Source organism: Drosophila santomea, chromosome 3L (genome assembly GCF_016746245.2).
Source record: "Drosophila santomea strain STO CAGO 1482 chromosome 3L, Prin_Dsan_1.1, whole genome shotgun sequence".
NCBI lineage: Eukaryota > Metazoa > Arthropoda > Insecta > Diptera > Drosophilidae > Drosophila > Drosophila santomea.
The window spans coordinates 11,232,372-11,246,003 of NC_053018.2; the positions used below are offsets into that span (position 1 = coordinate 11,232,372).

The 13,632-nt window shown below is 45.9% G+C and overlaps 8 protein-coding genes across 10 annotated transcripts; 4 read left to right on the forward strand and 4 right to left on the reverse strand.

The window, feature by feature from the left end:
• Positions 1-82: 82 nt before the first annotated feature.
• Positions 83-773, forward strand: LOC120449545 (biogenesis of lysosome-related organelles complex 1 subunit 2). Its single transcript, XM_039632072.1, has one exon. The coding sequence runs from the start codon at positions 192-194 to the stop codon at positions 672-674; it is 483 nt and encodes a 160-aa protein (XP_039488006.1). The 5' UTR covers positions 83-191; the 3' UTR covers positions 675-773.
• On the reverse strand, positions 685-1,195 carry LOC120449547 (immediate early response 3-interacting protein 1). Its single transcript, XM_039632074.2, has 3 exons — positions 1,009-1,195; positions 845-943; positions 685-784 (listed from the first exon to the last, which is right to left on the reverse strand). Exons 1-3 carry the CDS (start codon positions 1,094-1,096, stop codon positions 729-731), a joined length of 243 nt encoding a protein of 80 aa, XP_039488008.1. The 5' UTR covers positions 1,097-1,195; the 3' UTR covers positions 685-728.
• An 88-nt stretch (positions 1,196-1,283) lies between these two features.
• LOC120449541 lies at positions 1,284-3,304 on the reverse strand. Its single transcript, XM_039632064.2, has 5 exons — positions 3,083-3,304; positions 2,024-3,023; positions 1,752-1,966; positions 1,470-1,690; positions 1,284-1,378 (listed from the first exon to the last, which is right to left on the reverse strand). Exons 1-5 carry the CDS (start codon positions 3,220-3,222, stop codon positions 1,329-1,331), a joined length of 1,626 nt encoding a protein of 541 aa, XP_039487998.1. The 5' UTR covers positions 3,223-3,304; the 3' UTR covers positions 1,284-1,328.
• Positions 3,305-3,532: 228 nt separating this feature from the next.
• LOC120449548 lies at positions 3,533-3,922 on the forward strand. The gene has a single exon (XM_039632075.2). The coding sequence runs from the start codon at positions 3,716-3,718 to the stop codon at positions 3,920-3,922; it is 207 nt and encodes a 68-aa protein (XP_039488009.1). The 5' UTR covers positions 3,533-3,715.
• A 20-nt stretch (positions 3,923-3,942) lies between these two features.
• On the forward strand, positions 3,943-7,634 carry LOC120449540 (protein suppressor of underreplication). The gene is made up of 4 exons (XM_039632062.2): positions 3,943-4,270; positions 4,510-4,709; positions 4,774-4,952; positions 5,041-7,634. The coding sequence occupies exons 1-4, from the start codon at positions 3,943-3,945 to the stop codon at positions 7,229-7,231; spliced, it is 2,898 nt and encodes a 965-aa protein (XP_039487996.1). The 3' UTR covers positions 7,232-7,634.
• A 223-nt stretch (positions 7,635-7,857) lies between these two features.
• LOC120449546 lies at positions 7,858-8,756 on the reverse strand. Its single transcript, XM_039632073.2, has 3 exons — positions 8,450-8,756; positions 8,179-8,387; positions 7,858-8,116 (listed from the first exon to the last, which is right to left on the reverse strand). Exons 1-3 carry the CDS (start codon positions 8,641-8,643, stop codon positions 7,941-7,943), a joined length of 579 nt encoding a protein of 192 aa, XP_039488007.1. The 5' UTR covers positions 8,644-8,756; the 3' UTR covers positions 7,858-7,940.
• An 812-nt stretch (positions 8,757-9,568) lies between these two features.
• Positions 9,569-12,495, forward strand: LOC120449028 (molybdenum cofactor biosynthesis protein 1). 3 transcript variants are annotated; one of them, XM_039631311.1, is made up of 5 exons: positions 9,569-9,719; positions 9,869-10,079; positions 10,152-10,230; positions 10,667-11,518; positions 11,674-12,495. In XM_039631311.1, the coding sequence occupies exons 2-5, from the start codon at positions 9,909-9,911 to the stop codon at positions 12,267-12,269; spliced, it is 1,698 nt and encodes a 565-aa protein (XP_039487245.1). In that variant the 5' UTR covers positions 9,569-9,719; positions 9,869-9,908; the 3' UTR covers positions 12,270-12,495. The 3 variants fall into 3 exon arrangements, with proteins under 3 accessions (XP_039487245.1, XP_039487246.1, XP_039487244.1); XM_039631312.2 differs by having other exon boundaries at positions 9,612-9,764; positions 11,580-11,798; XM_039631310.1 differs by having other exon boundaries at positions 9,613-9,764.
• Positions 12,496-12,566: 71 nt separating this feature from the next.
• On the reverse strand, positions 12,567-13,505 carry LOC120449029 (probable prefoldin subunit 2). The gene is made up of 2 exons (XM_039631313.1): positions 13,217-13,505; positions 12,567-13,114 (listed from the first exon to the last, which is right to left on the reverse strand). The coding sequence occupies exons 1-2, from the start codon at positions 13,345-13,347 to the stop codon at positions 12,814-12,816; spliced, it is 432 nt and encodes a 143-aa protein (XP_039487247.1). The 5' UTR covers positions 13,348-13,505; the 3' UTR covers positions 12,567-12,813.
• Positions 13,506-13,632: the final 127 nt, after the last annotated feature.

The following is a 13,632-nucleotide window of genomic DNA, read 5'->3' on the forward strand; positions in this document are numbered from 1 at the left end:
GAATGAAATACAGGGTATATCACGGTCGAGTTTCTTTTTTAACAATTCAATATGCCCGCGTTTCGATGCGAATGTCAAACAATCCCATTGCAAATTCCAGTCCCAACGAAACGCGGGCATCAGCTGATTGCAAAAGTTACTTTGTTTTTGGAAAACTTGGAAAATTGTATCGCAACTTCCTTGGAAAAACCATGGATAAGCCCTCAACCAGCGCTGCTGCTGCTGCGGCACAAGAGTCCAACCTTCTTCCGGACTCCCCACAACACGGACCTACATTGTCCAGCGCCTCCAGTTTCGAGGCACTGACGCGACACGACCCCAATCTCAGTCGTCTGGCCACGAAAATGTTCAACAAAACGGAGGAGTACATAACCCACGAACTAAACGCTCCGCTGGAGGATTACAAGCTGTTGGAGGAGATGAACAAGGCAACGATTGCCAAGTACAAGGACATGCGGCAGATTGCCGAGAATCTGAATACATCGACTAGTGAATTGAGCATCAAGTTCCAGCAATTAGCTCCAATGATGCAGCAGATCGATGAGATTTCCGACACCGTAGACAAATTGGAGGCGGCGGCCTATAAGCTGGACGCATACAGCATAGCCCTAGAAAATCGTGTTAAGTGCGTGCTGCAGAGAAAATCCGGAGGAGGCGGTCAAGTGGCACAATAAGACTTCTCTATTAAAAGGGCTGTATGGTACACATTTATTACATTAGATTCTATGTCAACCAAGTAATAGTTTAAATATAATCGCAATTATGTTAAGAAATATCAGGGGAACTGAAAAAAAATGGATAATAGTGCATCATGGTAATAGAGACTTAGTAATGTGGTACTCACTCTTGGCCACTGTGCGTATGGAACGAATGAGATTTAGCACCTGATCCTTGGCCGTAGGTGCTCCGAAATCCTGCTGGCCCGCCTGACGTCCCCAGCCAACTGAAAAGTGTGCCAAAAGATGAACATCGTGGCACTGGGAGCCAAAAATCTATGTGAGAACTTACACTTGGCAAGAAAGCGCTCCTCGTGCAGAATGCACACTGCATTTAGGCACAGCAGTGAGGATTCAATCAGGGTCCACAAAGTAAACATATTTGCGCCAAGTTATTCCTATTTACATCAAAATAAACCAAAATCGCCAATAATTGTTGACGTCAGTGATGCCGACTGCCATTCACTGCGAGCACAAACACAGCTGATTGGTTGCGCTGAGTGTGAATGGTTAAATGGTCATATGAAAATAAACTGCGCGCCAAATGAAAATTCAAATCTGCATCTATTACTGTTTTTTATCATTTACTTTATTTTATATTAAGGAGCATATTTATTGAGCCCAAGGCAGCACACCCAATGCACATTTGGACCAATCGTTATCTGAAAATAACAAAGTAGAGTAAAAGCCACAATTAATTAATTTCCAATTCTTTTTTGTTGAAAGCACAGAAATGAAGTTGCAAATACTTACGATTTTCTAGTTTCCAAGCTCCCAAATCTGATGTCTGCGCACTGCTTTGAGCTGCTTGTCCTAAAAGTTTTTCCAGATATTCTAGGTTGTAGCTCTTCTCTGAAGAACTATCATCTTCCATCGGTCCCTCCATTTCAAATTCCTGCAGTCTAGTGTCGCAGAGTTTGGTTAAATCCTCGATTTGCGTCTTGGTAAAGGGAGGATCTGCCAGCGGTAGTAATCTAAAAAAAAAGGACATCATATTATTGCAAGCCAGAAGAGCGATAACAATTGTATGCTTACCCTTTTAGGATGGGCGCCGAGTAGTTACTAAATGGAGCAACACGCTGCATAATAAACTCGCGCTCAAAAACCAAAGACCTCGCCTTTTTGGGATTGTCTCCAAAAATAAGTGTAACCGAGGGATCCACATTTGAGTGTACTAACAGACTGCGCAATGTTTTTGAAATTTTATCCGTGTTTAGGGTGGCAAAATCCACTGGTTTCAGTTTATTGTTCTGGAAATCGAAAAGCATTTAGCAGTCATCTTAAAGGAACACCATATTTATACTAACCAAATCCAGTTCCCCTTTGTACATGCGCTTCATACGGAACAGCATGCCAAAGGATTCCACCATTTTCGTTGCCCAGTAGCTGGCTCCCAGTCGTCGGTGCTCCGACTCGTTTTGGTTCTCCGTCAGTTGAACTAGAGCCACAAACACCTTTTCGATATATCCCTGCACAGCCAACAACCGGAAAAGTCCTTGTGTGGCTGCAATGAGGACATCCTCGTTGTCATCGATTTGCAGGCCAACGCCAAGAAAGTACTCCATTTTAAGGAGGCAGTTCGTATAGATGTCAAGCAGATCCTTCATTGATGATGATTCCCTTTTGACCAACGCACTTAGGTCACCTAACACCGCACTCAGGATTTCTGTTGATGTCTTCACCTTCTTGCTGGAGGAGTAGACTCGAATCTTATTGAATTCTCCACTGGATTTTAGCTTGCTGATGGCCTTTAGTTTCTCCGCACCCTTGAAATGGCACTCCAGGGTCAGATCGTAGATATCCAGAAGATGTGTCACTGCCTTTTCGAACTTAATCTTGTCCTTGCGGTGCAGCTTTCCAGCATCCAAATTGGACATGCTTTCCTTGTGTGGCAGCCAGTAGTAGGTGCGCAGCCACTCCAGGCAATGAACCGAGGTGCTTCTCAGCACCTCCACGGGCGGCAGCTCCTGTCCATGGGCGCACAAGTGACGCAGATCGACGATGAACGACTGGAGGCCCAGTTCCTTGGCCGTTTCATACATGCTGGTCATGTTGTGTCCCTGTATAATGGAGGACATGAAGTTGTAGAATCGCGTAAAGGAGCTGGCATAGGTGTCCTGTATCTTGGAGCTGCCCTCCTGGCCTTCTAGTTGCGCCTGGACCAGCACCGATGTGGCCAAAACCGCTGCCGGGCAGAGATTTCCTCTTCGCAGGCCCCAAATGCGGATCGTACTCAGTGCTCGACGGCGTGTGTCGGGAGTGTTGGATTTGCCAAACAGCCATTTATACGTTGTCTTAAATTCCAGCCTGTAAATGTAATGTTTATATCAGCGGAGTGGGTTTGTTGTTACACTTGGTCTACGCACGTGTCTCGCCAGGGGGTGACCACAGTTCTTTGTTTTACATTTTCTGGCGGTGTGGCGGGCATAACTTTGGCCTTCTTCTGTTTTCCCTTTTCATGACTTTTCTTTTTTGCCTCAGTCTTTTTCTTCTGTGCAACAGCCATGACAGTCTAGTCTGAATTATTTAAAACAAATTCCGAGCGAAACGAGCCGCGCAGAAAATCACAACAGTTTGAACAGTGATGAGCTAAATCTAGCTATAAAAATGAATCCCTTAAACAAATTTTGAGTTTGCAGAAAACAGAGTTTATATAAAAAACATATTACGCGTGAGAGGTTTCCCGCCTTATGTATTTTACTTTATAATTTTATTTGTATTATTTTTTCCTATTTAACGCAAGAAATTTCTGTTTTGGATATTTCTAGCCATTGCGTTAGCCAACACTACCTGGGCGCAACAGCTGATCGCGCCAACTAGACGCAGCTGGTTCTGTGTGAATGGCGAAATAAAATTGGAGCCAAAAATAATATTTTCTTCTTGTTCGATTGTTAAGCCTTTTCCCGCGCCCCCGCCATGACCAACAACGCTTAACCCAATTTCCCCAAAAGAACGACAACTGTCCTCTGAAAACCCAAACGTTTTACCCGTTTCAACACATGTACGAGATCCAACATCCTGTCATCATCAACAACAACTACAACGTGGTGGACATACTGCATCCGGAGAACATCGAATTTGATGGGCCGTCTGCGGCGCGAAAGATGATAATTGGTTCGTTCTCGATGTTCGTGATCTTCTCGTACCTGCAGCTCTTCTACATCCTGGTGGCCATCTATTTGGCCCTGCACCACGCACACCATTGAGTCGAAATCTCGAAAGGATCATGTATCACTTTGCATCCGAACAAACACCGGAGTTGCGGCTTTCGGCAGAGGCACTGGTCACGAGCCACGTGACGCAGTACCTCAAGGGCTTCCAGCTGGATGGAGTGCGCTTCGTCTACGATCGTCTGGCCAGGCGCGAATTCTGCATCTTGAACGATGAGAGTGGCCTTGGAAAAGTCGCCACGGTGGCGGCGCTACTCAGTGCCCTGCCTCCCGCCAAGAAAACTCTTGTGGTGCTGCAGAACGATGAGCAACTGCTCACCGGTTGGCGGTTCCATTTGGACACCCTCACTGACCTCCAGGTGTACATTATTCAAGGGGTGCACGGTAATCATTAAATAGATCTAAGTAGATCGGTTGATAATTTGAAGAGAATGTTACTTAAACAAATTGTAAATGAATCACATTTATGATTAATTCCAAACTCGTTTCATTGTAATTTCACATTATCACGTAATAAGGCAATTCAACCATCCGTTGTATTAGCCTATTTTGTCAACCAAATCTCTAAAAATGTATCTCATTGTTATGATTACTTCACTAACACTTACTTTCCGCCCTTACAGACACCACTGACTCACCGCACAGCGTTTATCTGGCGAAATGGAGCCAACTACGGAGCATTGGAGATCTCAGTCGCCTCAAGTTCGACTACATTATGGTGGACAATCGGGGACACTCACTGAACAACAGCTTTTGCACTTCCATGCTGCTGAAGCAATTCGAGGGACGCGTAAACGTTCTTATCTCCAGTGTTGACATTACGGTGAGGCAATGCATTCATAATTTTGTTTATATAATTTTACTTTCTATGGCTTCTCCCTCTGCAGTCCGACGTGAAGTTGCTATACAATGTTTTACGGTTGGGCGGCCGACTGGAGCATCAGTACAAAAGCTTTGCAAACTTTGATCGAAAATTCCACCTGCCAGATCCAAAGGAGGTATTCAGCAAGCGCATAGATCTCGAGGAATACTACAAGCAGCGGGGATTCCTCAGCGAGTATATCAAGTAGGTGACCCAGTTACTATCCTTCGATTAATTTCACTGTTGCATTAGACCAGAATAGTCACTAACATATTAAAATATAATCTTTTAGGGACTTTCGACTGCGTCGTTTCCGCCATCAATTCGACAAGACGCTGCCCCTTGTCGCACCGGAGCAATACAAGCACAATCTGAACCTATGGTTGTCCTCCAAAAACAGCCAGAGCACACTAAGTGGCTCAGAGGTGTGCTCAACAGTCGCTTCCATCGACAACAATCCGGCCCAGCAAAATGAAGCAGTGCTCGTCGAGGAATCGGATAAGTTATCCGAACATAGCGTAGATGATGTTGTGGCAATGTCACCGCTGATATTCGAGTCCTCCGAATCTGACGATGAACCCATAACAGTGGAGCCTCTAGCAAATGAAAATCCGGTATTAGTTGTATCCAGCGATGATTGTGAGATTGTGACTCCTCCAAATACACCGCCGAATCGAATGCCAATATTAAGTGAATCGCCAAGGACGAAATCAAAGAAAAAATTTACCAAGAAATCGTCGCCAAGCAAAAAAGCAGATCTCACCGATTCCGAAGAGGATGATGAAGCGTTGACAATGTCGCCAAGAAAGAGAACTTGTGCGGCTACCGTTCATTTTACACCCAAGACAAGGAGACTCAATGTGCGAATTCTAAGGGTCTCTCTAGATACTCTAAGCACACCACCTCCCTCTGGAGCCACCACTGCCATCGTAACGCCCAAGACAGAGCCCTCAGCTAGAAGAAAATATCAGAAAAAGCGGCCGGTGAGCCCAATGGATGTGGGTCGTCCAACTACAAGAGGAATGCAGCGCTTGACACGATCCGCTGAATCAAAAATAAACAGCAAGTACTTGAAGCACCACGCACTGGATGATGCCAAGCGTAGCTTGCCCAGGAGAATCAAGGCTGAGGGGAACCAAACGCCCAAAACTAGCAAACGAATAGTGAAGCAGGAGCCTAAGGCAAAGTCCAAACCCGAGCAGGAAAAGGAACCGAAGACTGTGGACAAACCTGCTCAAGAAACTCCGAAACGAAAACCCGGACGCCCGAGAAAATCTAAGCCGGTAACTGAAACTTTAGAAAAGTCAAAGACTAAGCTGGATTCAAAACCCATGCCACCAACTCCTCAAGTTCTCAGTGGCAGCTCCTTGTCCTCGGAGTACATGCAATGTGCTCAGCGTATACCAGACAATTTGGATGCCATTGAGTCACCTGCTTTCCGGGTGCCCTTCACGCCCCAACAAACTCCTATGCTTCTAACCTTGCCGTCTACTCACAACTTGCTCAACGACTCTGAGGTCGTGGCTATTCCACTTTCCAAAGATCCCGTTGAAACGGTGGTGATCAACAGCTCCCACGATGAGAGTTCGCCGCAGGATCTATCGCAGAGTCGGCGCACCAAGGCGTTAAAAAGAAAACGCAAACCCGAGGCGCCTGTCAATTCAAGTTTCGGCGGTGGATTGGGTCTTCCACCGGCTAAAAGGAGTGCCAACAAATCTCCAGATCTGTTTAGCATATCCTCGGATCTCTCGCAGATTCCTCTGGCACAGCCACGACCCTCATCGCCCTTCGAAGGCTTTAAGATCTTTGGCTCTGAGGTGAAGCAGTTTCAGCAGCAGCACGCGAAAGTAAATACACCAGCGCCGAAAAAGAAGCGAGATCGTTCTTGTTTGGATATCCTGGAGCAAATGTTCGAGCCACGAGAACAGCAGGAGTCGGCTAAAACTAGTCCCAAAGTCTTGCCCACCTTGCCACTAACCCAGAAAGATGATGCAACGCCTACCATTACGCAGCGAAGAAGAACCCTCCTGGAAGATGACTTCTTTGAGATAACGAACAACGGCCAGTTTGGCAGTCGCATGCGGTTAAACTCCTCCGGAGAGGTCTCGCCCGTGCAACAGGAACAACAGTCCGTCAGGCCGTCGCAGGCCAATAAAATCACAAAATACTTGATAGGTTCTGGAATTACCCAGGAGAAGACACAGCCTTCTAATGGCAATCGCAACACCATCTTCGCATCGCTGCGCAAGTCCCCAAAATCGCCGAAACAGAGTGCAAAAACCACTCAAGCCACTAAGCTAACGCGCTGGTTTGGCTCCGTCTTCGGAGGAGGAGCCTCACAGACCAGCTCCGTGGAGTCGGTCAGCGCACCGAGTACCCCGGTTAATCCTTCCACGAGTGCAGCAGCGTGTCAAACGCGGTCGGCGAGAAGTGGTGGAGGCTCGGGACCCAGCAAAAGAAAGCGATTGGAACTGTTCAAGTAAGGAATAATATTAGAACAGCAATCAATTGTGGAGATACTAAACTTAAATGACAAAATCCAATTCAGCAAGGAAGCGTCCTGAATGATCTAGTTATATTTACGCGATAGGATTTCTCAGTTATATATTGAAAAGGAAACAAAAAACCAAATAGTGGGTCGTGAAAATATAACGTATAGTATGGAATCAAAAGCCAAGCAACAGTTAACAGCATCCAAACATGGATGAATGACTATTTAGTAGGTTGTAAAGTCAAGTAGCGTAGACCGTCTGAGCCATTAACTAGCCAATTTAGTTAAATTTCTATTTTTTGTGCACACTTTGAAGATCACTTCACCATTTAATTGAAAAGACACTGTATACCATCGGTTATACAATATTCAAAGACGTATTTTGTAAGTAGATATCATTGGTACTTCAGTTATTAAAGTTCCTCATTTCATTTCCCAACATGTGCCCCCTGATATAAGCCAGTAGTTAGGCGTGTTTTTAGTTAAATTATTGCAATACGCATTACGAAGTGTATTAAACAATTTTAAAGTAACGAAGAACATCGTTTTAGAAACAAGTAAAATGTAATTTTTTATCCTCATGAAATAAACAAATGGTTTACACACAAAAACGAAGTGTTGCAGATTTTTGATTCTTTAGTCAATTAAGTTGTGGCAATTCCATTAAGCTATCCATCTAAGCTTCATCTTGGAATTGAATGCTATACTCTCTGCTTTCCGAATATTATTGTTAGGTTGTGCATCACCGCCTGGCGCTGGAACTCCAGTTCCCGCCGGCACATGCCGCCCAAGAGTGGCGGACACTGGTACTGTATGTTCTCCTGGGCAAAGGTGTCGCCATTGGAGTTCCTGAATGTGAATTCACTCAGTGATTGCACTGCAAAAGAGAATCATTTACGATTACCGAGTGCTACCATAATCACTTGATCGCCATCTTACGGCAGTAGAATCCGGCAAAGAAGCAGGTCTCATGCGTGGACTTGATGGCATAGGCCACTGGGGAAACTCCGGGCATCGTCTTGGTGACCACGTACTTGGCCGTGGCCGTGTTCAGCCAGTATGGCCAATGGGATAGCCTCTCTGTGTACTGCACCGTGTAGCGCCAGTCGTGGGCGTGGCCATGATCAGCTAGGATCTTGAAGTTTAAGCTACGTGGGATGGAACATTTATAATAGTAGCGAAACATTATGGATTGTAGGTTTTCTATTACATGGTGGGGTTGAGCAGCCGCATCTTGTTGAAATCCGCCACATACTCCCAGACCTTTTCCGGTTGGCTCCGCTTGATAATGCCCTCGATCTGGTACTTCTGATAGCCGCTGGAGAACACAAACACATAGAGCAGCAGGGCGGCGCCGAGGAGCACCGATGCCCGCTTAATATTCCACAGACGAGGACTGTGCATCGTGTGTTGGCTTCTGTGCGGGATGGATATCCAACGTCGACTGGCGATTATTGTGTATACATGTCGTATATGCCTATTCGAATTTCAAATGAACATGTGCCGCAGAATTCACCACAAAGATTCTGGAAATCGAAATCAGCAGCAGCAGCAGCAGCAAGGGGTAAAGAGCACCAGTTTCGCAGCCAGAAGAGAAAGATAAACAAAAAGGGATCTTCTGTACAGAGGCGACTAGAAATGGGTATATATGTACATACATATATCATTCTTTTTTTGGGAAGAGTTGGGTTGCTATGAAGGGTATACACCATGGAGTTAAGAATTTCGTTGGATCAATGTTTTAAATGATTAAGCCTCGAGCTGAATTTACACCATGTAGCCAAAGATGAAAATATTGTATTTATATTATAATATCTTTGATATAGCATAGTAACCTACTTAAGCAAAAAAATGTTAGCAATGGTCTGTGTTTATATGGTCTTGATATCGCGTGTTTGAATATTTCGTATAATTCGATTTTGGTAAATTAGTACCAATTTAAGGGTGCAGCTAAGAAAAACTCAAAGAACCGAAACTATTTGAATTCAAAATTTCGAAGCTAACAAACTTAAACATTTTTAGCAACCACAAATCAGCTTTTCCTTTGATTTAGATCATTATTCAAACTTTATGCAAGGCATTGCTTCTGCAATAAAAGTAGGAATTACAGTCAGGAAGATAAATAAATGAAATGGGTTTGCATTTCATTCATTCAGTCGAGAAAAACGCTGTGCACGCACTTCCACTTGTTGCCATTCCAAGCATTCTGCTGCGATTTCGCAGGTCAAAGCTCTGGACCCCCGCCCCTCTGGAGGGAGCCCCAATGCCTGCCCCATCAACCCCCCAAAACGCTTTCAAATGCTGCCTAACACTGGCACTAGAAAGCTCCGCCAAATGGCGAAAGCTGCGCCGGCAGCTCGTCCATATGATCGCCACTCTCCATTCAGTTTATAAACAACGCTCGCCGGCTGCAGTTGGAAACGGAAACCTGGGAATCGGCGCTATTAACCGAAGTATAGCATACCCATAGGACTCCTCCGGTAAGCATATGTAATTGCTTATCACAGTGCGGCTGTCCGAAATCGGTAGGTTTCATCGCTCCAGCGACAACGGATCCCTTAGCAGCTCGTGCCCCCCGCAAATTGCCGGCTTACGTAAGCCAATTGTATTCGTTTTGGATTCGTTTTAGCTGAGAGAACATCAATCTCAATCAAATTAAGACAAAAAACATGCGGCTACTGGCCAGACATGCGATTCGATTGCTGGGTCAGGAGAATGGCGCGGGCGAGGTGGCTTCGCATTCGCGAGGAAGCATCCGGCTGAAGGCCACAACCGGTTACCTCAAGCTGGCCACGGCAAGTGTTCAGCCAGTGGAGCCGGAGAAACAGGTGCAGCGAAAGGTGAGTACTCCAAATTGGTAGACCCAATGTTTGGATTTCGATTTGAATTTCGCTAATCCTAATTTCCCCCAGAATTCGCCACTGACGGACTCCTTTGGGCGACATCATACCTATTTGAGAATTTCCCTAACCGAACGCTGCAACCTGCGATGTAAGTACAGCCATGTATGCTTCGACCCTTATCGGTTTTGGCCTGTTGTTGTTTTACCTATTTGATAATACTCGTTATGAAGTGGATCCCGGCCTTGATTGAATAATGTGGCGAAATTCGTGTCTTACACACGCACAACAGCGGCCAACATAATAGTTATGGAGCCCCCACATTGAACCATTTGCTAACAAATTAGAGCAGATGTTCTAATTTCATTTGGGCACTTCTACTGTAATCAGGTCAATTTCATAAACAATTTGTCTGATTTCAATTGCTGATATCACAGCCCATCTGATATTAGACAACTTAATGTTCTTAAGGCGAATTCGAGAAACTTCCATGCTAATACACATATCAGAAAGTATTATACATACATATATAAATGAATGAAATTCTAATTTTTTAAATTTATTATTTTTGTTATGTATATTTTTAGGCGACTACTGCATGCCCGCTGAAGGCGTGCCGCTGCAACCCAAAAACAATCTCCTGACCACCGGGGAAATCCTGCGTCTAGCTCGAATTTTCGTGGAGCAGGGAGTGCGCAAAATCCGCTTAACCGGCGGAGAGCCCACTGTGCGGCGCGATATAGTGGAGATTGTGGCACAGATGAAAGCGCTACCGGAACTGGAGCAAGTGGGAATTACCACCAATGGCCTGGTGCTGACCCGCCTGCTGCTGCCGCTCCAGAGAGCTGGACTGGATAACCTCAACATCAGTCTGGACACGCTGAAAAGGGATCGCTTTGAGAAGATCACCAGGAGAAAAGGATGGGAGCGGGTGATAGCGGGCATTGATCTAGCTGTCCAATTGGGCTATCGTCCCAAGGTGAACTGCGTCCTTATGCGCGATTTCAACGAGGATGAAATCTGTGACTTCGTCGAGTTCACCAAGGATCGTCCCGTGGATGTGCGGTTCATAGAGTACATGCCTTTCTCTGGGAATAAGTGGCATACAGAGAGGCTCATTTCATACAAAGATACCCTGCAGACCATACGACAAAGGTGGCCCGACTTCCAGGCCCTTCCCAATGGACCCAATGACACATCCAAAGCGTATGCAGTTCCGGGATTCAAGGGCCAGGTCGGTTTCATCACCTCCATGACGGAACACTTTTGCGGAACCTGCAATAGATTGCGACTTACGGCGAATGGGAACATAAAGGTGTGCTTGTTTGGCAACAAAGAGTTCTCGTTGAGAGATGCCATGCGAAACGAGAATGTTAGCGAGGAACAGTTGGTGGATCTCATTGGGGCAGCTGTCCAGCGCAAGAAGAAACAGCATGCAGGTGAGTTGCGAGCCCGGGAATCAAATGTAGAAAGTCTTCAGACCTTGGTACTCCTTCGCAGGCATGCTCAACCTGTCGCAGATGGAGAACCGGCCCATGATACTCATTGGCGGCTAGTAGACACACCACACTCTCTCTTCCCTCTCCCGTTGCAGATGCTGCGCCAAGACTCCATCATCATCTTCATCCTTATTTGTATCACCACGCATATCATACTTCAAGGCCACAGCTTCAGGCCCGGAATTACAGCCGACTTACCCATGTCGATGGCCAGGGCAAGGCCCAAATGGTGGATGTGGGCGCAAAACCATCGACCACAAGACTAGCTCGTGCAGAGGCCACTGTCCAGGTGGGTGAGAAACTCACCCAACTTATAGCCGACAATCAAGTGGCCAAGGGAGATGTTCTGACCGTAGCCCAAATAGCTGGCATAATGGGCGCTAAGCGAACTGCCGAACTGATACCGCTGTGCCACAACATCAGCTTGTCCTCCGTGAAAGTGCAGGCCACTCTTCTGAAAACCGAGCAATCTGTGCGGCTGGAGGCATCCGTTCGCTGCTTTGGCCAAACTGGAGTCGAGATGGAGGCACTAACCGCAGTTTCCGTGGCTGCGTTAACTGTGTACGACATGTGCAAGGCTGTTTCCCACGACATCTGCATCACCAATGTCCGCCTGCTATGCAAATCCGGCGGAAAAAGGGACTTCCGGAGGGATGAGCCGAACAATGGAGTAGTTACAGAGGTCGAATGAGGTGTTCCCTGACTGACCAGATACATTATAATAGTTAAATGGCTAAACCACGTTACGGGGAATGGAAAATAAACAACTGCTTAATAGATTTACCCACACATATTAAACTGCAAGACTTACTAAGGAGCAAGAATACATACATGTTAATATGTAGATAAAAACACTTCCTTATAGGAAACTAATTTGACTAACGTACCAATAAACATTTTTCTGAAGAGTTTTTAAATGGTTTGTTTCCAGTCGGTGGGTGGAATTCTAATTGACAGATTTTAAATGAATCACACGACACATGACTAATTTCAATCTGAAGTTTAAGGTCTCTTTAATTCGTGGCCAGAGTGGGTTAGGTTTAGATGAGGGAATTGATGGATAGTGTTGGTGTGAAGGTGCGATTGGAGGCGTGTCGCGAACCGCGCCTTACAGCTAGAAGTACATACAACATTAGAAGTGTTCATTAAACGCGGATTATCGCTCGCAAATCCTGGCAGAGTTCCCTCTCAACATAGACACAATAAATACGGTGTGGTGAGGTAATCAATCACTCCTAGTTGGACACCAGGACATTACGGTTCTCCGCCTTGCCCTCCGCATCCGCGCCCTTGCCACCCTCGGCACCCAGATGCTCGCCGCGTATCTTGATGTTGTGCTCCTCCTTGAATTTGTTCAGCTCGCTGCCCTTTTTGCTTAGGTCATTAGTGACCATGACAATGGTCTTGGCGATGAAGTCCTTGTTCTCCACCAGCTGCGGCAGCACCTCCTTTACGGTTCTTTCACACAGCACACCGCCAATTTGACGAAAGCATTTCCGTTCGGGATCCGCCGCCTCCAGAGTTTCTATCACAGTTCTGGGAAGGATACGTGGTTAAACCTGGTTGACAGATGGCATTCTCCCACTTGGCCAAGGTCCCATCAGACGGACAACCATCTTTGGGCCCCTGGTGACTCACTTGTGTTCCCTCAAATCCATTTCGAGCGTATTTAAACTGTTGGCCAAATTGCGCTGATCATTGCGCAGCTGTTGGAACTGGGCCACAATGGCCTCCTGGCTGAGTGCCGGCTTCGCCGATTCGGTGCTCATCGCAATGCTCGCTCTCCAAAAGGACCCCCTTCGTAATCTAGGCCTGGATAATCGCTTTAAATACGCGAAAATCTGCGATTTTCTTTCAAAATACGACGGCGAACACGAGGGCTATGCGAAAAACGTCCTAAAAAATCCCAATCGCGAAATGGCAGTGAGACCGTGAATGCAATGTGTAAAAAAGGTTTAACTGTAAATGTAAATATAGCGCATCTTCCGTTACTAATTAACTTACTTAATTTCTGTAAAAATGTATCAATTATAAGAAAATAGTTATTTTAAGAG